At 57.2% G+C, this 24173-nt stretch overlaps 1 protein-coding gene across 1 annotated transcript; it reads left to right on the forward strand.

The window, feature by feature from the left end:
• The first annotated feature begins 169 nt into the window (after nucleotides 1-169).
• Nucleotides 170-21323, forward strand: SLC6A17 (solute carrier family 6 member 17). Its single transcript, XM_014258922.2, has 12 exons — nucleotides 170-377; nucleotides 7239-7636; nucleotides 11353-11510; nucleotides 11770-11896; nucleotides 12638-12819; nucleotides 13898-14008; nucleotides 14977-15218; nucleotides 15517-15709; nucleotides 16070-16262; nucleotides 16639-16798; nucleotides 17304-17466; nucleotides 18207-21323. Exons 2-12 carry the CDS (start codon nucleotides 7354-7356, stop codon nucleotides 18573-18575), a joined length of 2181 nt encoding a protein of 726 aa, XP_014114397.1. The 5' UTR covers nucleotides 170-377; nucleotides 7239-7353; the 3' UTR covers nucleotides 18576-21323.
• Nucleotides 21324-24173: the final 2850 nt, after the last annotated feature.

Consider the following 24173-nt stretch of genomic DNA (forward strand, 5'->3'; position numbering starts at 1 on the left):
AGCCCAGCGCGCATCCACCGGGCGGTGGCGGGGCGGGGGACCCGGAGCGGGGCGGGGGACCCGGAGCGGGGCGGGGGACCCGGAGCGGGGCGGGGGACCCGGAGCGGGGCGGGGGGACCCGGAGCGGAGCCACCGGGACCCGGAGCGGGGCGGGGGGACCCGGAGCGGAGCCACCGGGACCTCGGACCACCACGGCGGAGCCGCTCCCGGGCACTGCCCGCCTTCCCCGGCCGCTGCCGCTCGCCCGGCTCCCCGCAGCCCCGGGGGGGACCTGGCTGATTTCTACCGGGAATTTGCGCCGTTTCCTCCGGGACCGGGCCAGTTTCTCCTGGAATCGGGTCGGTTCCATCCTCCCAGGGAGGCGCCGCAGAGCCGAGGTAAGGATGCTCCCCCATCCCCGCTCTCGCTGCCGGGGTCTCCCCGCCTCGCTGGGGGCTCTGGGAGCCCCCTCCCCACCGGGGTCTCTTGCGGGGGGAGATGCTCAGGGCCGGGGTGAGGTTCACCGAGGGGACACCCCGGCCTGGAGGCAGCAGGCGTGGCCCTCTGGGTGGTGGCACCCAGGGCTGGGGGGACGTTTAGAGACCGCTGAAGCCACTCCAGGGGTGGGGGGGTCACCGCCGGGGGTGGCCGGGGGCTCCTGCCCGGCTCGTGCTGGTGGGGGGCTCATCCCGCTCCAGGATGGGTGGGAATGCAGCCTCCAGGTTGACCTTGACGATAACATTGGGAGAGGAGAAAGCGTTCGGCTGCAATGAATATTTCAGTCCTGGCCCCTGGAGTGATGGGGTTTTATTTTCCCCTTTTTTATTTTTATGCTGCTCCCTGAGTGTGGATGGTTGGGTTTGAGGTAGAAAATGGGGCTTGGGGTCCTGGTTTTGTGAAATTCCTGGTATTGGGTGTGGGGAGCCCTTGGCCCGTTCTGTGCACCGCTGGATACACCCAGAGGTGTGTTTTTCGGGCTGGCCTCTTGGCCAGGTCCAAATTTCCATCACCCCAGGAATGTGGGGCTCAAACCAGCTGAGAAATCTGCTCCCAGCTCTTTGTAGAGGACCCAGAAGGTGAAATCCTGCTTCCTGGATCACGCCTTGGGTCTGAAGCACCTGAGGTTTGAATCCGTCAGGAGCTGATGTAACTATTCCTGGTCCTGGTAGGAAAAAAACCTGGAGCAGCGCGGCAGCTGAGCTATTCTCGGCAGGGCAGAGAGCTCCTTGTGAATATTTCTCCAGAGGTGTCAGGACTAGGTCAAGGAACCTGGCTGGGGGTGTGACTGCTCCAAGGGAAATAAAATGTGGGTCTGAGCAGTCCGCTGGGATGAACTGGAGATGGCTCTGCTAAAATCAGTAGGAATAAAATGGTTCAGTTTAAATCTGGAGTGACTCCACTGCTACCTCAGGCTTGCACCGAGCAGGGATTCAGAGCAGGGAATCTGGAGTTACACCAGAGCTGGAGTCACGAGGATCAAATTTACCCCAAATCAGACGCTGACCTGCGCACGTCCAGGTGAAACCATCGCCTCGGGAGGCAAGGCCCTGCTTTTACCCCTTCCCGGGCTGGGTTTGGACTTGTTTGTTTACAAACGTAGCAGCAGCTTGATGAATTACAACAGGGAAAAGCAGCGCTTACGGCGGGGTTTGGGTGCTGCCCGTTTGCTGCTTTTTAGGATAAATCTTGGCTGGTTTGGGGTTCTGCCAGGAGCCTTTGGCTGGAGTGGGTGAGTTACAGTGGATCACTGAGGTCTAAGTGGCAAACGATCATCTGGTGAATCAAACAGAGCCCTGAAGGAATCATATGATGGTTGGCTTTGCTCTGGTGTCACGTTGTTGCAGCTGTGTGTGTTTTCATGCCGCCGAAGGAGACGTGAAAGGAGCCCAAAGGCGATGAATCAACGGGCTCATACGCTTCGTGACAAACCCAGGTGCCAGGGCTGCTCCTCCGCCCGTGTCCATCTCGTGATGCTTCCGGAGGCTTCCAGGCTCCTGCTGGGGACAAGAGGCGCTGTCCTGTCCCAGCCGTGCCCCTCTGAGGTGGGACCCACCCTGGCTGGAGCAGGGGGCTGGTGTAGCCCCAGCTCTGCTTTCCTGTAGAGGAATTGGGGTTATTTTTAACACCTGGGCGCTGGAGGAAGCCGCTGGGGTGGGTGGAAGGCAGAAGCGGGGGCAGCTCTGATTCATCAGCTCTCCTGTGTCACGATGCTAAAGCGGGACGGGGTTTGCACGGGAAGGACAAGGAGCGGCTCCAGCCCCTGGCAGGGAAATGCTGCCCCAGCATTCCCTCCAGCCCCAACAGCCCTGGGAAGCTTCTGGCAGGTGTCCCCGTGCTCTGTCACCTGCTCACGCTGACCCCGTGTGAGCTTTGTGCCTCCCCGGGGTGGGTGTGAGGAGGGGACAGCCCTGGTGGCACTGGGTCACCCCTGGCCTTTCCCAGGGGGTGGGAGCCGGGTGCTCATTAACGGGGCTCATTCTAACGAGGGGAGAACGGGAGCAGCCCTAAGGACCCCAGATGGTGAAACCCTTCCCTGTGGAGCCAGAGGCCGAGCAGGGAGGAGCAAACCCCAGCATGGAGCAGATTTAAGATGGAGGTGTCTTGGACCAGCCTTGACTGGTGGAAAAGGGAGGTTTGTGTGGCAGAGGCTGGGGGAAGGTCCTGTGAGCTGGGCAGGGGAGGGCAGAGCTGCAAAAACTCTGCCTTGGGCACAAATCTCTTCTTAAGGCTTTGGAGAGAAGTTGGGATGCTGCTGGGAGGGTCCTGCCCTTGGTTTCCTGCGGCTGGGAAGAGCGGGATGCTTCCTGAAGGACCAGGGCAATCCCCATCCCATCACAGAGGCTCTCCTGACCTCAGGGAGCAGCAGGAAGGGGCCTGGAGCTGGTTTTCTCATGACTTGGGCTCAGAGTGGGCTGTACAGCCAGGCCTCCTTCCCTTGGCTCTTGGGAGGGACAGGAGGGATCCGTTCTCCTTCCCTCTGCTTCCGGGGCTCGCGGCTCCTGGCTGACCTTGGATGTGTCCCTTCTCCTCCCTGTTCCAGTCCCCCCAGCTGCACCGAGCAGCCTGGCTCTGGGTGCAAGGTTCCCCTGGCTCTGTGTGTGCCAGGAAGGATGAGCAGCTGCAAACTGATGCTCAGATTTCCCAGCCCGAAGCTGAGAGTAGATTTCCACCTCCTGAAATCCCTCAATTCCTCTGTCCCCACTCCTCCCTCCTTTCCCTGCTCTGTGACCTTGATGGGGCGAGCTGGCCTGGTGAGCTGGATGCTTCACCAGGAACATCTTCCCCCTCTCCTTTAGGAGCTGTGGGGGGTTTGTGTGGAAGCTGAAATGTTAATTTTTAATTCACCCAATCTCATCTTGTGGCTTTTCCTGCCTCAGTTTCTCTTTTCTCGACCCAAACAAGGGATAAATGTAGAATTTGGACACAGAAGTTCCCCTGCGCCCCATCATTTGGACCCAGAGCACGTTTGCTGCTCTCCTTGGGTTCTGCTGTAAATCCCCATCTCCTCCCTGCCTTCCCCTGCGCTCCCAGGCCCAGCTGAAAGCTTTGCTGACACATTTCCAGCCTGTTTATTGCTCCCCAGCTGCCTTCCCAAGGAAGCAAGGATGGGCTGAGACAGGACACGTGGCTCGGAGGCTCCCTCCTCCCCTGACCCCTCGGTGATGCTGCTGGGGGATGTGGGGGGTCTTCACTCATCCCAAATTGCAGCTTTTCCCCAGTGGCTGCTTTTGGGATTGGCGGGAGCCTGTGAGCAGGGATTAAACCCCCTGGGTGTAACAAGGCAGCAGCTCCTCCATCCCTGCCCTTTCCCTGGTGGGTTGGATCCAGTTTGGATCCCATGGCAAACCAGTTCCACGTGCCTCAGAGCCACCGCAGCGCTGGTTCCCACGCCAGCCCAAAGGGGTGCGGTGCTCAGGGTCACCCCGTGTCACCTGGACAGGAGGACATGGAGGAGGGACCTTCACTCTGTGCCCAGGGGACTGGCCTGGGAGTGGTGGCTGCTTCCTGAGGAGTTAAATATGAAGGGATCTTGTAGTGGGAATCCTGTTCAAGGACACCCCCAGGGACATGGAGCAGGACGAGGTGAGTCCTCCTCTCGTAACGCCTGTTCAGGGACACCAGCACTGACCACAGCACAAACTGCTCCTTTCCAGGGTCCCCTGTGGGAAAAGCCGTGTTCCCTCTCCAGGTGGGTGGCACCAGCACTGGTTTTACCTGGGCAAAGCTGTGGGTGCAAAGGCAGCCCCGGTCTGGCAGCATGAGTGAGGTTCTTGCAATCTGTGGGCTCTGAAAGACCCTAATCTGTCTTCTAAAGAGAGAGAAAAAATGCACATTTAAGAAAATTAAGGTCATGGGGACTAAGTAAACAAGCTGAATCTCCATCTGTCGGTGACAAGGGTTTTCTATCTCTCTCCAGCCCGGAAAGCTCCTGGTTGTCAGCTGATCTGCCTTGTCTTTCTCACAGGGTGGTTGTTATTTTTGGCAGATGAATTTTTGATTAAATTCCCTTTTCAGCCAAAGAAACGCACGGAAATACCTTTCTCAGATGGATTTGGACTGTGCTTTTTCATTTGAGGGTGCAGATCTTGGGGCTGATGCAAAAGGCTGGGGAAATTAACAGGAAGAGCCCTGCTGACCTCGCTTTCCCTGGATCATGTTCCTGTGCTGTGTGGGCTGGTGGCTTCATGCAGGTTCTGGCTGGGCTCATCTCCCAGTTCCGGCAGAGATGGGGATGGCGAGGGCTGGGTGTGCTCATGGAATCACTGCTGGGAATGATCCTCTCTCCTTCAGGCCTGGATCTCTGCCAGGCACCACCACCATGCCCAGGCTGGGGCTGAGCCACTGGGAGACAGCAGGAGCTCCCCAAAGCAGCCATGGGGACACTGCCAGAGCCATTCCAGGATCAAGATTTGGATCCCTGCTATGGTTTTCCCCTCTAGTTTAGCTCGGGCACATCTCCCACGGGCAGGAAGACTTGTACCTCCATCCTTCACCCTGATGCCAATGTTCAGAGAGCCCTTCCCTGTGCCATTAGAGCAGCCAAGCAGCCCCGCTGATTGCCCAGGTCCTTTGGGAATGTTGCTGTCTGGAGTGTGTTCCAAGGCTCTGAGAGCCTCTGGGGCTTTGTAGGTGCTGGGAGGACTCGGCTCCTCCAGGATCTGTGTCCTGGTGCCTCTCAGCTCCTCAGAACAGCTCGGGGAGACCCTAAACTGAGGAGAGGGAGAGGCTGAGATCCAGAGGGATGTTGTCCTGACTCCACGGTGCTGGCCTGGATCAGCACCACCTGCCCTGGAGCTCAGCACTTCCAAGGGGTTGGGCTGTCCCAGGAGAACTGTTTGGGTGCCCTCACCCTGGGCCACTGAAATCTTGGGTTTGGCCAGTACATCCTGGACCTTCTTGTCTCTCTCCCTCATCCTGAGAGACACTTGGGCCCCAAGAGTCCTCCTGGCGCTCTGGAGAAGCTGCTGAGCAGGCAGGGAGCAGTGTCAACCCGCGGGTGACTCAGCCAGGTCTGCACAAATCCACCCAGAGCCCGAGCCAAAGCTGCTGGAATTCCTTGGATGAGGCCGTTCCCCTGCTCTGTGCCCATCCCAGCCCGGCTGAGGCTGCTCCAGCCCCGGGCAGCCACGTGCCGGTAATTGCCACGATTGAGCCGTGAGCGGTTTATGTGAATGAGCCCTCGTTAGGAAATTAAACATCGCTGGCCTAGGCTTGAAAAAATAACTCCAGCGGCTTCTCCGGAGGAGCCGGATCCAGGAAAGATGTGGAGCTGAGATGGTTGCCTGGCAACGGATGCAGCCGACAGTTGAAAATAGATTTTTTTCTTATAGGAAGAGGGCCTGGCAAAGGGGGAACTTCTGTCAGGGGTGAGAAAACACCAAGGTGAGGGTGGGTGAGGGGGAGGTTTCCTGCTCCCAGTGCTTTGCTCTTGGGCTGGGACCCCGTGCTTGGGATGGGATTTGCTGCCTGGGCTGAGCCCACTGCCCTGAAATGGGTTGGGATTGTGGGCTGAATTGGATTAAAAATGCTCGAGGGAGAGAAGAGCTGGGGATGGCTCTGGAAAAGCCCCCAGGGTGGGAGGAGGTGGCGCTGCTGCCCAGCTGGGGTGGGTCAGGTGTCCGAGCACAGCAGCATCGCTCTCTCACGGCCCAGCCGGGTGTCCCCTGGGAGCAGAGAGGGAGAGGACAGGAAAAAGGAAGTGTAGCTCTTCGGGAGGATCACTTTTCCAAGCTGAGGGATTTGTTATGGGAGTTCTGTGCACCATGGTCCAATCCAGGAGGGAACTGCCCATCTGACCCCAGCTCTCCCAGCATGGAGAGGAGGGATGTGGTTCTTTCCCAGTTTGGGGATCCCTGGCCCAGTGGAGCAGATTTTCATGATGACACCAAGATTTTTGAGGCAGGTGAGAAACCTGCAGGGCTGGGCTGGGCTCTGGGCAACTTCTGAGGTGCTTCTGTGCAGGATCGCTCCTCCTGACCCGCTCTGAAGGCTGGGAAAGAGAAGGGGCCAGGGTTGATGGCTTTGCCTTGGCTGCTGCTGTTTTTGCAGCCGTTATCTGTTGTAAAGCTGCCAGGGGAGATTTAGCATCAGGCTCCAAGGCTTTTAAGTCACTCCTGATAACTTCCTGGGATGCAGAGATAGCCTGGGCATTTGTCACTGTCCCCTGAGTGCTTCCAAGCTGTCGTGGAGCGAAGCCTGGGCTGTGCTGATGGTCAGGAGGGGAAGGAGCAGGACAGGGAGGGCAGAGCCTTGGCCAGGGCTGGATTTGGTGTCAGGCTTTGTGCGGTTCAGCTGCTGGGCCAGAGGAGTTAGAGGGGAGAAGAGGTGTCACAGCAATGTGACCGGCTCCATCCCCTGTCACTGTCCCCTGGAGCCCAGAAATTCCTCTCTCTGGGACACAGGAGGCTCTCCTCACTCTCCATGAGTGAGAGCAGCTGTGGCTGCCCCATCCCTGGAAGTGTCCAAGGCCAGGTTGGGTGGGGCTTGGAGCAGCCTGGTCTATGGAAGCTGTCCCTGACCATGGCAGAGGTGGGGTTGGATGAGCTTTAAGGCCCCTTCCCACCCAAACCATCCTGGCATTCTGTAATTCTCATCCAGAGCGCTGCTCCTGGTCCATCATTCCTGGAGCAGGAGACCCTCCAGGTTCAGATGAAGGTCCTCAAGGCACGGGGGGATGGACCCCCTCCTCTCCCGGTGCCACCAGGTCACCTGGGGATAAGACAAAACCAATGACCCCAGCTGACCCCTTCCCCACCCAGGTCCTGCTGATGAAGAGGAGGTGAGGCCCGAGCCGTAGCTCACGCTCTGTGCTGTTCCTGTGGGACGTTCATCCCTGACCCCATCCCGCCCCCGGGGCCGCCTGGAGCCGTCCCGATGCCGAAGAACAGCAAGGTGACGCAGCGGGAGCACAGCAGCGAGCATGTCACCGAGTCGGTGGCCGACCTGCTGGCCCACCAGGAGCCCGTGGACTACAAACGCAGCACCCTTAACGTGACGGGGGAGACCTGGGACAAGCAGAAGGAGGGAGATGAGGACCTGGATGCGGAGAGGCCGGCGTGGAACAGCAAGCTGCAGTACATCCTGGCACAAATCGGCTACTCCGTGGGGCTGGGCAACGTCTGGCGCTTCCCCTACCTCTGCCAGAAGAATGGAGGAGGTGAGAGATGGGGCAGGGATGGGATCAGCCCTTGGAGAAGGGGGTGTGACCCAATCCTGCCTCGCTGCATGTTGGGGTGAGGATCCCAGGGCTAATTTGGGCTCTGAAATGGGTTTTTGGGGCTCTAAAGTGTGTTGTTTGGGCTCTGAAGGGGGAAAGGGCTGCCAGAAGCTGTGCTGAGATGGGCTCTTCCTCTTCAGGAACCACCTGCCCACTCCAAAGTCATGGTGAATCCCAGGCTGGGAGCCAGGATTTCCGATTCCTGTTGGGGCAATTTGGAAATGAGGGCTAAAAAGGGAAGAGTCTCTCAATTTCCCTGGGTCCTGGAAGCCACATTTTGTGGTTCTACCCCATTCCCAAATCCTCCTTCCAGCCAGCCCATTCTCTCATCCCACTCCACGCCTCCTCCTTGGGCTTTCAGAGTGCCAGGTCCTTCCAGCTGTCCAGGTCCTTCATGACACTGATGGCAGCGTGGGTTCCTCATCATTAATCCAAACCCAGCCCCTTCCCAGCCTTGCTGGAGGGAGCCAGGACCAGCCCAGTGGCCCCATCCCCCCGAGCTCTCCGTGCTCCCAGCGCTGCATCCTTTGCCGTGGCCCCAGCCCTGCAGCTGCTGAACCTGCAGCGCTCTCAATAATTCAAACATCTCCGGTGTCATCGTCAGGATGAGTCATTGTGCCAAACAGAGACCTGTGCAGTCAGCACTCCCCTCCCGGGGCTGCTCCCTTCCCTTCCCTTCCCTTCCCTTCCCTTCCCTTCCCTTCCCTTCCCTTCCCTTCCCTTCCCTTCCCTTCCCTTCCCTTCCCTTCCCTTCCCTTCCCTTCCCTTCCCTCCCTTCCCTTCCCTTCCCTTCCCTTCCCTTCCCTTCCCTTCCCTTCCCTTCCCTTCCCTTCCCTTCCCTTCCCTTCCCTTCCCTTCCCTTCCCTTCCCTTCCCTTCCCTTCCCTTCCCTTCCCTTCCCTTCCCTTCCCTTCCCTTCCCTTCCCTTCCCTTCCCTTCCCTTCCCTTCCCTTCCCTTCCCTTCCCTTCCCTTCCCTTCCCTTCCCTTCCCTTCCCTTCCCTTCCCTTCCCTTCCCTTCCCTTCCCTTCCCTTCCCTTCCCTTCCCTTCCCTTCCCTTCCCTTCCCTTCCCTTCCCTTCCCCTCTCTTCCCTTCCCTTCCCTTCCCTTCCCTTCCCTTCCCTTCCCTTCCCTTCCCTTCCCTTCCCTTCCCTTCCCTTCCCTTCCCTTCCCCTCCCTTCCCCTCCCCTCCCTCCCCTTCCCCTCCCCTCCCCTCCCCCCCCCTCCCCCCCCCCCCCCCCCCTCCCCCCCCCCTCCCCCCCCCCCCCCCCCCCTCCCCTCCCCTCCCCCCCCCCTCCCCTCCCCTCCCCTCCCCTCCCCTCCCCCTGGTTTGGCTCGGCTCGGTTTTGGCACAGCCCAGCTCTGCCCGGTGTGTTCACCCCAAATTCAGGTCTAGGAGAGGTCGGTACAGCCCCGCTGGTTTCATTACACAGCTCTCCACATCTGGCCTCTGGTTGGCAAGAAAGTTTTCCCCATTAAATGAGATTTAGAACCGGCTCAGGCCCAGAGGTTGGAGAACCAGCATCCTTCTCTACAAGGATTAACCCAGCTGTGCCTCAGTTTCCCCATGGCCATAGCAATCCTTAAGTAACCGTAATTAGTGAATAAACGAACAACCCTCAGCTTACACAGAGCTCTCTGCTCTCCTGGGTATCTCTGGGGCTTTGGCCTCAGCTGTGCAGCTGCTGGGCCACAGGAGGTACAACTGGTGTCCCCAGGCTGGGATTGCTCCTGGTGTATTCCTAAAATCCGGGGCTGAACTGGCAGTCTGTATGTGGGGAGCGTTAAAGAACTGGTTTTGGATGCCAGACTGGATGGGAACAGCCCCAACACTGCTGCAGCAGAGGAGATGGACACGGGTCTGACCTGTCCTGTGGTGGGCACCGAGCCAGGCAGGGACTGGCACCAGCAGCTGCTTTTAGGAGCTCCTTGCTGAGACAGAACATCTTTCTGCAGCAGGACTGAAAATTAAAGGCTTTCCAAGCTGCCCCAGCCATTTCCACTGTTCCATGGATGGGGAAACTGAGGCACGGAGCTGGGAACTGGCGTGAGCAGCAGATTGCTGGAATTTGCAGAGGTTTTTTCTTTTGCCTGAGTGGCATCACCTGTCTGTCCCATGGGGCAGGCACCAATTCTCTGCCTTCTCCTCCTGCCCTGTCTAACGCTCTTGGCTGGCATTCCCAGCAGGCCGAGGCTCAGGAGGGATGGACAGACCCTTCCTGGTCGCTCTGAGCAGCTCCAGGATGCTGTGGGGGCGGCTGCTTTCTCTCCTGCTCCCTGAGCAGGTGTCTGCGGGGGTGAGAGGCTGCGTGCTGGCAGCAGGATGGGCTGGAGCCAAATTCCCAGGACTCGGAGTGCTGGGATCCAGTGCTGGCTGCCCTGGTGCTGCACAGGCGTGAGCTTTCCAGGCACCACAGGGAAAAAATCTCCAGTACTGGACAAATTTGCATCTGAATCTGTCAATCTGTCTCATCTCCACCTATCTGTAGGTTGAGATACCCAGGAGAGTGTTGCAGAGATGGGATGCTCGTGTTCCTTCCTGAATTTCCCTGAGCTGCAGCTCTGCTCTCTGCCTCTCCTTTTACCCTCCCAATCACCCCGGGCTGCTGCACCTCAATTTCTCTCCGTACCCACATTTTTAACACACCATCCCCAGCCATGCCAGGGCTGATCTGCTTTGCAGAGTTCCTGCTTGGAGCAGCAGCCCCTGCCCCAGGTGCTGCCTGGGCCTGGGGAGTGGTGGCTGTCACTGGGGTGTCAATCCAGGCGGGAATTTCGGTTGTCTTTGGACCGTCTGCTACCCTGCAGGAGCCAGGCACATTCTTCTGAGCCCATTCCTGAGCTCCTGGCAGGAGCTGGAGTCATTCCTCCGCTGCAGCGTGAGTCATTGCATCCTTTACGGTCATCGGTTCTGCTTCGGGAACCACCGGCTCCTCTCCAGCCTCAGCCGTCAGACACACATTAACCGAGATTTTAATCTGAGTTATTTCTCCTCCTCAGGCTGTGTGGGGTGGCACACGGCACGGTGCTGCTGCTGGGAGTGTGGGATGTGCAGGGGGATGTGCTGGGACAGGGAGTTTGGCCGTGCCTGGGGGAGCAGGATGGCTCCTGTGTGTCCGAGATGGCCGGGAATGTGCCGGTGTCCCCCGGGCTCAGCTTGTGGAGGGGGCTCCTTGCACAGGAACATTTGTCTGTGTGGATCTGGGGAGTCCTTGGGGGCCTTGGGGTCTATCCCACACCATCCACACTGGCAGGGGATGCTGCACGTTTCCTTCCACACACGTTTGCTCCTCTCTGCAGCTCCTCTCTGCATTCCTGGATCACAAAATCAGGGAAACATTTAGGCTGGAAAAACCCTCTAAGATCATTGAGTCCAACCATTAACCCAGCACAAGGCCACCACTAGCACGTGTCCTCAAGTGGCACACCCACACAGATGGGGACATCCCTGGACAGCCTGTGCCACTGCCTGACCATCTTCTCCATGAATAAATTTGTCCTAATATCCAACCTCAGCCTCCTCTGGTAGAACTTGAGGCTGTTTGCAAATGGACCGATGGAGCCCATCCCAGCTCTGCCCTGCTCGTCCACCCATGTCCATCTGTCCTTGGCTGCCCTGGAGCAGGGAGATCTAGAATGACCTTTCTCTCCCCTTCCAGGTGCCTACCTGGTCCCTTACCTGGTCCTGCTCATCATCATCGGGCTGCCCCTGTTCTTCCTGGAGCTGGCAGTGGGGCAGCGGATCCGCCGGGGCAGCATCGGCGTCTGGAATTACATCTGTCCCCGCCTGGGAGGCATCGGCTACGCCAGCTGCCTCGTGAGTGCCCCCCGGGGACCCTCCAGCCCCACCTCGGGGTGTGTGGGCTGAGGCCACCCTCGAGGAGCCCCGTGGGGAGGTTGGGGAGGTTAAGTGGAGTTTTTGCAGCTCCACTCATGGCTCTAGGGCTGGTTTGGGGATGTGGCCATCCCCTGATCCCAGCAGCCCCGCTTCCCTCCGCTCCCTACGCAGCAGGAGGTGCCCTGGGGACGGTGTCACTGCCCTGTGGTTTGATGTCTTCCTCCTTCCTCCCCCCCAGGTCTGTTTTTTTGTTGGTCTCTATTACAACGTCATCATCGGCTGGAGCATCTTTTACTTCTTCAAGTCCTTCCAGTACCCCCTGCCCTGGAGCGAGTGCCCCATCGTGAAGAACGGCTCGGTGGCCGGTGAGGAGCTCGGCTGGGAGGGAGCACTTCCCAGGGAAGGGGGACTGTGGGACACTGTGGGACACTGTGGGACACTGTGGGACACTTGATCACCCCCAACAGAAGTGGGGCCACAGGAGGTACAGGTGTCTCCTGGAGCACTGGATCCTCTCTGGCCCAGCTGCTCTGGCTGAATGGAGAGCTTCCCCTTGGGCTGGATGAGTGTCTCCAGTGCTCTCTCCCCCCTGATGGGATTTGATGCCAGTTTGGGAATTCAGAGTCCCCCCTGATGGGATTTGATGCCAGTTTGGGAATTCAGAGTCCCCCCTGATGGGATTTGATGCCAGTTTGGGAGTCCAGAGTCCCCCTGATGGGATTTTCAGGCTGCCTCGGTGCTCAAGGCCAGGATCTGACCCAGGACCAGGGAGGGAGGCAGCGAGCATCAGGCAGGGGCTGCTCCACTGCCCGACTGAGACACAGATGGAGCTCATGGTGTTTAGTAACATCTGAGCATCAACATGAGACCCTCTGAGGTTTTATGGCAGATGAAACTGTCTTTCCCCATATTTAACATCTCATTTTCACCTGGCAGTGGTTTGATGTCCTTCCCTGCTAAGAATGAGCCCCATTAATTTCTGCCCCTCAGTTTCCAGGGCTGTCTCCTGTCCCTGGCTGGCTCCCGTGGGTCTTTGACATCTGATCAGCCCAGGAGACAGTGGATGACGCTCCTGCTGATGCTCTCCTGCCTCTGCTCTGTTGCAGTTGTGGAGACTGAATGCGAGAGGAGCTCAGCCACCACCTACTTCTGGTACCGGGAGACCCTGGACATCTCCAACTCCATCTCTGAGAGTGGGGGGCTTAACTGGAAGATGACCCTGTGTCTGCTGGTGGCCTGGAGCCTTGTTGGCTTGGCCATGATCAAAGGCATCCAGTCCTCAGGGAAGGTGGGTATTGGTGGACACATGAGCCTGGCTGGGCTCTGTCCTGGAAGCAGGAACCTGCCTGGACCACACTCCCCTGGCGTGCTCTGGGGTGCCAGTGGAATGCTGTGTCCCCTGGGATGCTCACACCCTCTCCACAGTTGGGGTCACCTCTGGAGGGATCCAGAATAAGAACAAAAGAGGGTGGAGGGAAGAGGTTCAGTTCAATTGGCACGTGCAGCCAGGGCTCAGCCACACCAGCACAGAGAATCCCCCTGAGCTCCAGCACTTCACAGATTTGCAGAATGAAAGGTTGGGAAACACCTTTGAGGTCATGGAGTCCAACCTGTGACCCAACACCAACCCGTCACCCAGACCATGGCACTGAGCACCACACCCAGGCTTTCCTCAAGCACCTCCTGGGATGGTGACTCACCCACCTCCCTGGACAGCCCATTCCAATGCCCAGTCACTCATTCTGTGAAGAAATTCTTAATGTCCAGCCTAAACCTCCCCTGGGGCTGCTTAAGGCTGTTTCCTCTTGTTCTGTCCCTCCTGTCAGGGAGCTGTAGAGAGCGATGAGGTCCCCCCTGGGCCTCCTCTTCTGCAGGCTGAGCACCCCCAGCTCCCTCAGCCACTCTTCCCAGGACTTGTGCTCCAGAGCCTTCCCCAGCCTTGCTGCCCTCCTCTGGACACGCCCCAGTACCTCAACATCTTTCCTGAGTTGGGGAGCCCAGGACTGGACTCAGCACTCGAGGTGTGGCCTCACCAGTGCCGAGCACAGGGGAAGAATCCCTGCCCTGCTCCTGCTGGCCACACCATTCCTGATCCTGGCCAGGTGCCAGCGGCCACCTGAGCACACTGCTGGCTCGTGTCCAGCCTGCTGTCCATCATGCCCCCAGGCCCCTTTTGGCCTGGCCACTGTCCAGCCACCTGTGCCATCCCACTCCGAGGGGTCCCACAGTAAGCCCTGAGGAGCCAACCCCACCCTGGGGAGGGAAATGCTCCCTTGTCCCCGCTGTGAGCTGTCCGTAGGTTGGGTGGGAGGGTGGCTGGGCCCAGGGGACAGGGATTGAGGCTGTGTTCATCCCTCTTGCTCCAGGTGATGTACTTCAGCTCCCTCTTCCCATACCTGGTGCTCGTTTGCTTCTTGGTGCGGGGGCTTCTGCTGCGTGGGGCAGTGGATGGGATCATGCACATGTTCACACCCAAGGTGAGAGTTCCAAGCCCAGCAGACTCCAAGCAGGTTTCCCTTCCTCTGGCTGCTCATGCCCTATTTTCCCTTATTCTCTTATTATCCCTTCATTGTCCTCCCCACCCCAAAATTCAGAGTGCCAGCCCCAAGCTTGGGGATCCTGATAGACCATCAGGAGGTGGAGTGGATCCCAAAATTCAGGGTGTGGCCAGGACAGCCACAAGCCTCACAAATCCACCATCCTCAGCTACCCAGATGCCAGGGTGGGGGGCACAGAGGTGCCCAAGGGAATATAGAAATATAAAGATTTAATGCAGAAATGCTGGCTGGCAGCAAAACCTCTACTGGTGGTATGCACTTATTAATTAACCAGCTAATTAAATAATTAGGCAGAGATGTAGATGAATTGGCTCAGCCAGCGAGGCTGTTAGAAGACATTAATTATGGTCCCTTGATGAATGATGCTGGGAGGCCTCCAGGCTGCAGCTCTGGCTCCCAGGAGAGGGGGAATGAGGCTTGGGGGGGATCAGGGGTTAAAACAACCCCCCAGGCAGGATGTTTGACTTCAGTGCTTCAGGTGCTCTGGAAGGAGATGGCCAGGGGAGCATGGAGACCATCACTGAGCGTCTGGTGGCTCCCTGGGCTGGGGGACATAGCCTGGGAAGCTGCACAGAAGAGAGATGGAACCCCCAGCTAGGGTGGAGCAGAGAGATGTGGTCAGGTTAAACCTTGTCCTGACCTCTTCATGCCTCAGTTTCCCCCTCTGCATGAATGAGAAGGACCTGTAAAGCCAGACCTGACCATGGCAGATCATGGAATTACGGAACGGTTTGGGTTGGAAGAGGCCCTGGAGATCATTTCCTTCCACCACCACACCAAAGCAGCCCACAGCTGCTCCAAAAGCAGCTCAGCCCTTCTAATGCAGCTCTGGGATGGCTTGTGGGGTCACCAGGTCACCTACCTTCTTCTTCTGTCTTCCTCCCAAGCTGGACAAGATGCTGGACCCCCAGGTGTGGCGTGAAGCTGCCACACAGGTTTTCTTCGCCTTGGGCCTGGGTTTTGGGGGGGTCATTGCCTTCTCCAGCTACAACAAGCAGGACAACAACTGCCACTTCGATGCCACCCTTGTCTCCTTCATCAACTTCTTCACGTCTGTGCTGGCCACCCTGGTGGTGTTTGCTGTGCTGGGCTTCAAGGCCAACATCATGAACGAGAAATGCGTGGTGGAGTAAGATTTGCTTTCTGTCTGTTTTGGGTGGGTAGGTCTTTGCTGCTGCCACTTGTGGTGGGTCTGGAGGCAGAAAAGTGCTCTGGGGCTGGATGATCCTGGGGTTTGGTGAACCCAAGCTCCTGATGGTCAAGACCTGGATTTCCAGAGTTGTACCACTGTAGCTGAGGGACTTGGGTAGGTTGGTTCCTCCCACCTAAAATCCAGCCCCAAGGCAGGCTCTTAATCTGCAGATTGAGCATGAATCCAGTGTGTCTCAGGTGCCCTGCATCTCCTGAGAGGCTCTGCTCTCCCTTAGGAATGCTGAGAAGATCTTGGGCTACCTGAACACCAATGTGCTGAGCCATGACCTCATCCCACCGCACGTGAACTTCTCCCACCTCACTGCCAAGGACTACAACGAGATGTACAGGGTGATCATGACGGTGAAGGAGGGACACTTCAAAGAGCTGGGCCTGGATGCCTGCCTGTTGGAGGATGAGCTCAACAAGGTACCTGGTGGCACTCCTGGCAGGAGCAGCAGGTCACCTGCCCCATTGCCTCTCCCCGTGTCAATCCTGGGCACATGGATCTGGAAAAACAACTTTAAGTGACCCTCCAGGGATGGGGAATCCAAATCCCTGCAGTTTTACCCAGCACACAAGGGTCCTCCTGGGGTGGGAGAAGCTTTGTCCAGTAGCAGGGTTCATCTCCATCTACCAGTTCATCTCCAGTACCAGACTGGAATGGACTGGACTGGGATTTTCTTTCCTTGAAGAGGGTTTGGTGAGGGAGACCTGAGACATCAGGCTCGAAGTCTGTGTCCCTGACAAGTTTCTTCTCATCTTTTTGTCCTCTCTCCACCTCAACAGTCAGTGCAAGGGACTGGCCTGGCCTTCATTGCCTTCACAGAAGCCATGACCCACTTCCCCGCCTCACCCTTCTGGTCCGTCATGTTCTTCTTGATGCTGATCAACCTGGGCTTGGGGAGCATGATCGGGACCATGTCAGGCATCACCACGCCCATCATCGACACCTTCAAGGTGCGGAAGGAAGTGTTCACAGGTGAGGTCTCTTCTCCTGCAACCTCCTTGGGAAGGGGTGGGGGGGTCCCCACTGCCTTGAGGAGTCACTCCAGAAGAGTGTGGACATAGTGGGGGGTGAACTGGGCCGTGCTCATGCAGGGAATGGACCTTGTGGAGATCTTGGTGTCCCTCAGGGACCTCTGCTGACCATGCTGGTGCAGGGAGTGAACATTGTGGAGGTCTTGGTGTCCCTCAGGGATCGCTGCTGACCATGCTCATGCAGGGACTGGACCTTGTGGAGATCTTGGTGTCCCTCAATAGGCTCTGCTGACCATGCTGGTGCAGGGAGTGAACATTGTGGAAGTGTTGGTGTCCCTCGGGGGGCTCTGCTGACCAGGCCTGTTTGCTCCCCACAGTTGGTTGCTGCATCTTTGCCTTCGTAGTGGGGCTGATCTTTGTGCAGCGTTCTGGAAACTACTTTGTCACCATGTTTGACGATTACTCAGCCACGCTGCCGCTCACCGTCGTGGTCATCCTGGAGAACATCGCTGTGGCCTGGATTTATGGCACCAAGAAGTAAGGAACTTCTACAGTAAAAAGAATAACTGTGCTGTAATTCCTGACTGAAAACTCTCCTTCCATCTCTTTTCCATATGGTTTTTGCTCCAGAAAATATTCCAAGGGCAGTTGCAGAGGCAGGAATTCAGTTCACTTTGATCCTCCTGCCCTGGTGTAATGCAGCCCCAGGGGCAGGTCCTTCTCCTGGGTATCTCCTGTTGGTTGTGATGCTCAGTTTCTTGCAATGACCCTTTTTCCTGAGGTTTCCAGGTCCTTCTGGAAGGGGAGGCTGTTCCCCACAAGTGCTCTTTGTTCAGAAGTTGTCCAGAGCAATGGCAGCTCTGGATAGCACTCTGATGATCTTGTCCTGAGGAGTTTTCCATGAGTTCTTCAGGCTTGAGGGATGCTGAGATGGTCAGCTGGGTTCTTCTTCAGGTTCTACCTTGGGCATCCATGGTGCTCCTGGGAGGTTGTTTCTCTCTGAAAGGTGGGGATATCACAGTTCCATGTCTTTCCTGGGCAGGTTCATGCAGGAGCTGACGGAAATGCTGGGTTTCCGGCCCTACCAGTTCTACTACTACACCTGGAAGTACGTGTCTCCCATCTGCATGGCCGTGCTCATGACCGCCAGCATCATCCAGCTGGGAGTCAGCCCCCCGGGATACAGCGCATGGATCAGAGAGGAGGTGAGCGCAGCTCCCTGCCCTTCCCCAGCACAGCAGGGGCAGCTCAGAGCTGCAGAGCACTCTGTTCATCCCAGCTCTGCTCATTCCTCCTTCCTCTCCTGCTGGGTGACATTCCTGCCCTGCTCATCCCCTGCGAGCAGTCAGGTTTGTTCACGCTGCCCAGGTATCTCCAGCTAGCTCTGAAGTTTGTGTTGATTTTGGTTGGGTCCCACAACTCCACTCTGTGCCCAGCATCCTGTGTGAGGATCCTTTCCCTCAACCTGAGCCCACCTTGGTGTGGTGTCCCTGAGTCTGGCAGTAGGGCAGCAGGAGCTGTCTGGCACGTTGGAGATGTGCTACGTGGTGGGCATCTGTCACTAGAGGACATGAAGTATAGAGAGAAGGTTCTGAGAACCACAACAGAGGTTTTTTCATGAGGCAGAAAAGCCTTTATTTTGGGGTTTTTTAACTCTTTTATAAGGTGTTCTGATTGCAGATTATCCTGATTGGTAGAAGGAACAACACTTCCCTCATCCCATTGGTGGGACAAGAGAGGAAACACTCTCAGAACATCTGTGTCATGTTTTGGGAACCAAACCTTATTTTCACAGTCTTTGAGAGAAGAAAAAAGTTCCCAAAGACTTTCTCTTGGGAACAATCAGCCCCTGAGAGCTTGAAATTCTCTCAGGTTCAGAAATTCATGTCTACAAGCATCACCGCTGCTGCAACAGCCCCGTGACGTTAATTTCTGTCTCTTCCAGGCTGCCGAAAAGTTCCTGTTCTACCCAACCTGGGCCATGGCGATCCTCATCTCCCTGATCCTCCTGGCATCCCTCCCTCTGCCTCTGGTCTTCATCCTCCGGCAGTTCCACCTCGTGTCGGACGGCTCCAACGCCCTCTCTGTCACCTACAAGAAGGGTCGGATGATGAAGGACATCTCCAACTTGGAAGACAACGATGAGACCCGCTTCATCCTGAGCAAAGTGCCCAGCGAGACGCCGTCCCCCATGCCCACGCACCGCTCCTACCTGGGCCCCGGGAGCAACTCCCCCATGGAAATGAGCAGCGCTCCCAACGGACGATACGGGAGCGGCTACCTCCTGGCCAGCACCCCCGAATCCGAACTGTGATGGCTGCCTGCCCACCACCCCCATCGGGAGAGGAGGGCACTGGGGAGTGGATCCTGTCCAGGCAACAGGAAAATTAATTACTAAGGAAGATGAAGAAGAAACCCCTCTTAAAAATGTAAGCAAAGCAGCCATTTCTACGATGACATTGGGAAGAAGGGATTGCAGGAGGGGCAGGACTCCTCTGACAACCCTCGGTGGAAAGGCAGGACCCCTGGACTCATCTCCGGGGAAGGGAGGAGGAGTAAGAAACGCTGCAATATCTTTCCAAGAGTTGTTCTCACACAGCTCAGATCTGAAGCAAAGAATCTCTCTTTTCTAAGCAGCTGATGGTTGGAACAAGGACCTGGCAGCAGGTGGGAAGCCAATCATACTTCCTCCTGTCACCCAGCACTCTTCCCTCCCTGTCTGTTGTCCTTTAGCTGGGAGGAGTCAAGGCCTTATTCCAACGAGCACAATTAATCATCGATGTTCATAGCACAAAAAGGTGCTGTTGTTGTCACCATCGTTGTTGTTGTTGTATCTCCTGTAGGTTTTTATAGCTGTGGACACACCCAAATACCCCCAAATTCTGACCAGGGTTTGCAGGGAGCAGCATGGGGCTGGCTGAGATGCTGGGGTGTGAGATGCATGGTGCATCCCTGGAATCTTTGTTGCCACCAGCACAGGGACGGTGGCCGGGAGTTGTTTGGAGGCACAGAGATGTCACAGCCAAAGGATGGAGTGGCTGGGATGCTCCATGGGGTGGTGGTGGTGGTGCTGAGTGGCAGGAGGACCCCTGAAGTGACAGTGGTTTGGGTGTGTGAGCCTGTGTTGGGGTCTGGATGGGGTTGGTGTGATGGGAGTCAGGAGAGCTCTCCTGGAACTACTCCTGATGTGTGGGATGCTCTGCCAAACCAAAATCCCTGGCGTGGTGATCATCTCTTCTCACTGCTCTCTTTTGATGTCCCACAGAGACAAGCAGAGGAGCTGTGGGACATCCAGTCCTACCACACTCCTGGTTCAGCTCTCAGGAAATCACCCCCTGACTTCCCTCCCTTGTCCCTCTGCCAAGGTGAGCTGGGCAGTGGTTCCCTCTGGATGTGCCTCCTCACTTCTCCTCGTGTCCCCTCCGAGCCAGGGGTTTGGCATTGCCTCCTGTCACACCCACAGGAGCTCACCAGGCTTTGGATGGGGGTGCCCAGCTCTTGGGGACCGCAGGCACCCAAGGAGCAGCAGCTCTTGGGAGCCGGTGCCAGGTCCCCACTAGCTCTTGATCCAGGTTGGGGAGCCCCTGTGAAAATCCAGGGGCCTCTACTGTGCCCATCCATGTTTTTGGGGGATCAGACTGACGTGACCTTATGTTGTTTCTCCCCAGGCTGTTTAGGAAAGGGTGGGATTTTCTAGCTCTGAGTCTCTCCTGCTGGGACTGGGGTAATTTCCCTGAATCCTACGTGTAACCAAGCACTTCTGCCGAGGGTATCGGGATAACCTGGCATCATCCCCCTTTTCCTTGGGGAAAATTTCCCTGAATCCTACGTGTAACCAAGCAATTCTGCTGAGGGTATCAGGATAACCTGGCATCATCCCCCTTTTCCTTGGGGACATGGAAGCAGCAGCCTCCTTGCACACTCTGTTGCCTCCAAAGTCTGGGGAGTGCCTCATCCTGGGTCCTGCTGGGCTTGGGCTGTGCATGAAGATCTTTCAGGACGCTCTGAAGGCCACGTTTGTGGGTGCTGGTTCATGAGCCCTTCTCTCCTCCGCTTTCCTGTCAATGGCTTTTCTCTTGCCTTGGCTCTCCTTTTGGCTGGAGGTGAAGGCAGAAAGCAGCTGGTCCATTCACCACACCCCTGACTTTCAGCATTCCTGGCTCTCAGCATCCCTGGGGCCAGGAGGTTCCCACAGTGACATCTCTTGTGAGTGTGATTCTTTATTCACAGTCTTCTCCATGGACTTGGCTGGTGAGGTGGACACTCTTCCTGGATAATTAGCTCAAGCCCTTCGTTAACTGTTTTTCTGGGGGGAAGATGGAGGAGAGGACTGAACCAAAGCAGCTCGGTGATGGTTCCAAGAGGCACCAGATCTGTGAGTCAGGGTCAGCCACCACTCTCCTCCAGAAGTTCCCCCTTCCTCATCGCTCCCAAGTCTTTCCCCTTCCTTTGCCATGCAAGAGGGACACAGAAACGTCCCTATGGCATCATCTCTGGAAGGGAGAAGCCCAAATCCATTTCCCCATCATTAGGCAACATTTCCAATGGGGTCCATCCTCACCTGACCAGCAGAACAGAGGATCAGTCAAATCCTTGCCCAGCATCACCTCCCCGGCTCCCCCAAGCCTGGGGGCCGGATTCCCACCGTAGCTCCCATGGAGTTAATGGAGCAGGACACCTCCCATGGCTCAGTCCCGAGTGCTCCCATGGCATGATGCTCCTTGAACCCCGGGGTGAAGGATCCGGCCCTCCATCTCTCCCACCCCCGTTCCCAAACCAGCCGGGGAGGGGCTCGCTTTCCTCTCCTCTTGCAGCATCAATAGGAGGCCAAGTCAATAAGAAGGAAACAAAGAAGCTATATTATATATATATAGATATATATATAAAATACATACAGAGAGAGGAGATGGAATAATAACCTAGAGATTCTCTATTTCTATTGTATATTTATTCTGTAAATGTCACTGTAAATGCTGTTAAATGACAAATCGTATTCCAAAGTGGCCCATGACCTATTTTCATTCCCAGTGCTGTACAGATCAATTCTCATTCTATAGCAGGGCGTATTTTTACCTTTTTATTTCTTGTGCGTGGTGGGTGCACGTCCCCTTCTCCCCCCAGCCCCAGGGTGTCCAGCTGCCCCGGGGATCCAGCAGAGAGGAGGAGGAGGAGGAGGAGGAGGAGGAGGAAGAGGAGGAGGAGGAGGAGGAGGAGGAGGAGGAAGAGGGACGACACCTTTACTTTTATCCGTGGAAATACTGTATTTTGTCGTGGCATTTGCTCGGTGTTAGACACGGGGTGTTGGGGGGGAGTGTGTGTGTGTTAGGTTTTAGGAGCTCCGTGTTGTCGCCGTGGGAGCGTGCGCGTGTTCGTCCGTAGATGCCGTGTGTGGGGTGTGCGCGTGTCCGTGTGCGTGGGTGGCTTTAGGATTCACTTCTGGCTGTACTCGCTCACTTTTGGAGCCTGCGTGGGGGTTTCTCCCGCTCGCCGGGGCAGGTTCTCCCTCCACACACCTTCTTGGGGTCCCAGGCTGTGGAAAGGGCCGACCCCCAGTGGCTTTTAGCCCTAGAAATCACTTCTCCTCTTTTTCTGCACAGAGGCACAGGGAATAGCTGCTAGTTGTGAGCACAGGCACTTTTCCATTTTCCTTCAGGCAGTGGGACAAAGAGGGGGGAACCACTGCCGATATCCCTGTCCCCCCACATCAGCTCCCTGAGGGGTTCCCAGCCCTGACCCTGCTGCTCAGAGCAGTGTGGTGTCCCCGGCTGGGGGACGAGGAGGCGCTGGGGAGGTCAGGAGGGGTCCAAACCCTGTTCCCTCTCTAGGGGGAGGGTGCTCAGTGGGTCTGAACAGGGAAAAAGGAAGTTTCTAGAGAGGAACACCCTGCGGTGCTGGAGCTGCAGGTCCAGCCTGTAGGGCTGCAGTTGTGAGCTCTGTCCCACATCGGCCTCTGCTGCAGGGGACCTCGACCCCGGTGCGAGGCAGAGGGGATGGCTGGAGCTGGGAGCCCAGGGTGTCCCACGGCTCCTTCCCCTCATTCCCTCCAAAACAGCCCCTTCCTCACCTCTCAGCTCCTGCCCAGACCCTGACAGGTCACATTAAGCCCCAGCACCCCCCAGAAGCAACTCCCACTGCCTTCTAATGGCCCCAACCCTTCCCGAGCGTGGGTCTCGCTGGCAGGAGCGGGGCCGGGTGGCCTTGGTGGCCGGGAGGGACATGGCACAGCCACGGGAGCACGCAGGATGCGGCTGCTTCCCCTGGGACAAGCACAACACTGGCGAAACCCTCCTGTACAGGTAAAGCACAGAGCTCGTAGTGACGCGTCCGTGTCCCCTCGTAGCCGCAGTAGCTCCCCGTGCGCCGGGCGGGCCGGGCTGCGCCGCCGGGCTCCTCGGCCATCGAGAGAAACCCTGTAAGAGCTGTATCGGAGTCTGATTAAAAGTCTCTTCTTACCAAACCTCTCCTCACCGAGTCTCCTCTGTGCCTCTGTTTCCTTTCTTGGGTGGGCTTTGGGGTTTCTCTGAGGTTTAGGGTGGCAGAGACAGAAAGCAAAATGCCCGCGGGTGCTGAGGTCTGTCCTTCCCTGTCCTTCTGTCTCCCCTCATCCCTTCCTCCACCAGCATCAGCCTCTGCAAGGGCCTTGCTCAGAGGGAACTGCAGCTGCTTGAGGAGCGTGTGGAGGTTGTTCTCCACCCTGGCCCAGTTTAACCAGTACACTTGGCTTGCCAGGGCACAGGGACCGGTGCAGCGTCTGCTCCTCTGCACAGTGCCCTCCTAACACTGCTGGTGGCTTTTCCTGAGTGCTGGGAGTCTGGAGACCCTTCCTGGAGAAAGAAAAGGGTTTCCAGCAGTCCCAGATGCTGGGAATTAACTTAGATTAGCTGGGCAGTGGGGCTGCCTCTTCCATCTCTGGTAGCTTCTTTGGCTTCTCCAGGGCTGTTTCAGGAGGGAGGAGTGAAGAAATCGGGAGAGATGGATCCAGATGAGACCCCCGCCCTGGGGATGCCCTGGGGCCGCTGCCATGGCCATGAGCTCAACCTGTCCCCACACAGGGACAGCTGTGGGGAGGCAGGGAAGGCCTTTTGGGCACTGGAGATGCTGGTGCAGGACTGGGACAAGTGTCTGACACAGCTGGAGGAGCAGCACTGCCCAGGGAGGGGACAGGAGGGGGCCCAGGGTTATTTGTGTCCCAGAGGACACCCAGGACCCAGCTCTGGGGGTAAACATCCCTCAGGAGTGATGACCAGGACAATGGGACACGTAGGGCAGTTCTGTCCCCAACACAGCCCAGCTCTGTGGGAGGAGGGATGGAGATCCCAGCTCAGGGCAATGCCAAGTGCTCGATTTGTGCTGAGCCAGCCTAACTCAGCCCATCCTGTGCTCCCAGGGGTGAGAGAGGGTCTGCAGGGGCCAGAAAATCCCAGTGCCACGGGCTTCCTGAAAACAGGTGAGAGAAACAAACAGAAAAAGGCAATTCTGGCCCTTGGGGGCTGCAAAAGCAATGCAGAAACGGGCCCAAATGTGGAACTTAAGCCAAATACATTCTATTTTAAAAACTCCATAAATATTGAACTTCCTGTGACAGTGAGAGAGGTTTTGGAGCCTGGTGGGAGGTGAAGGATGATGCTGTCGGATGTGGGGGTGGGTTTTGGGTGTCCCATCTCAAAACAACTCTGGACCAGGCTTTGAGCACGAGGTGGGTTCGGACACGAGGTGGAGCCGCTACAGCAACATCTGCTGCGATTCCCTGAGCACCTCGGAAAGGAAAAGGACATCCTGGTGCTTAAAGTCAGGGAAACCGAGTCACAGCACCACCTCCCGAACCGCTCTCGCTCATTCCAAAGGCTGACAATCCCCACCGCTGTCCCCAGCCCAGCCCCCTCCCGTTCCCAAGTCGCTTTTATGGAGCGAA

Source organism: Pseudopodoces humilis, chromosome 26 (assembly GCF_049639895.1).
Source record: "Pseudopodoces humilis isolate 2021_Gansu_Grassland_sample_001 chromosome 26, ASM4963989v1, whole genome shotgun sequence".
Taxonomy (NCBI): domain Eukaryota; kingdom Metazoa; phylum Chordata; class Aves; order Passeriformes; family Paridae; genus Pseudopodoces; species Pseudopodoces humilis.

Excerpts from the sequence above, each read along its gene's own strand:
- SLC6A17 (XM_014258922.2), top strand. The coding sequence starts at position 7,354 with ATGCCGAAGAACAGCAAGGTGACGCAGCGGGAGCACAGCAGCGAGCAT. Across the intron at positions 15,710-16,069 it reads TGGAGGATGAGCTCAACAAG|TCAGTGCAAGGGACTGGCCT; the intron begins GTACCTGGTGGC and ends CCACCTCAACAG. Across the intron at positions 17,467-18,206 it reads GCGCATGGATCAGAGAGGAG|GCTGCCGAAAAGTTCCTGTT; the intron begins GTGAGCGCAGCT and ends TGTCTCTTCCAG.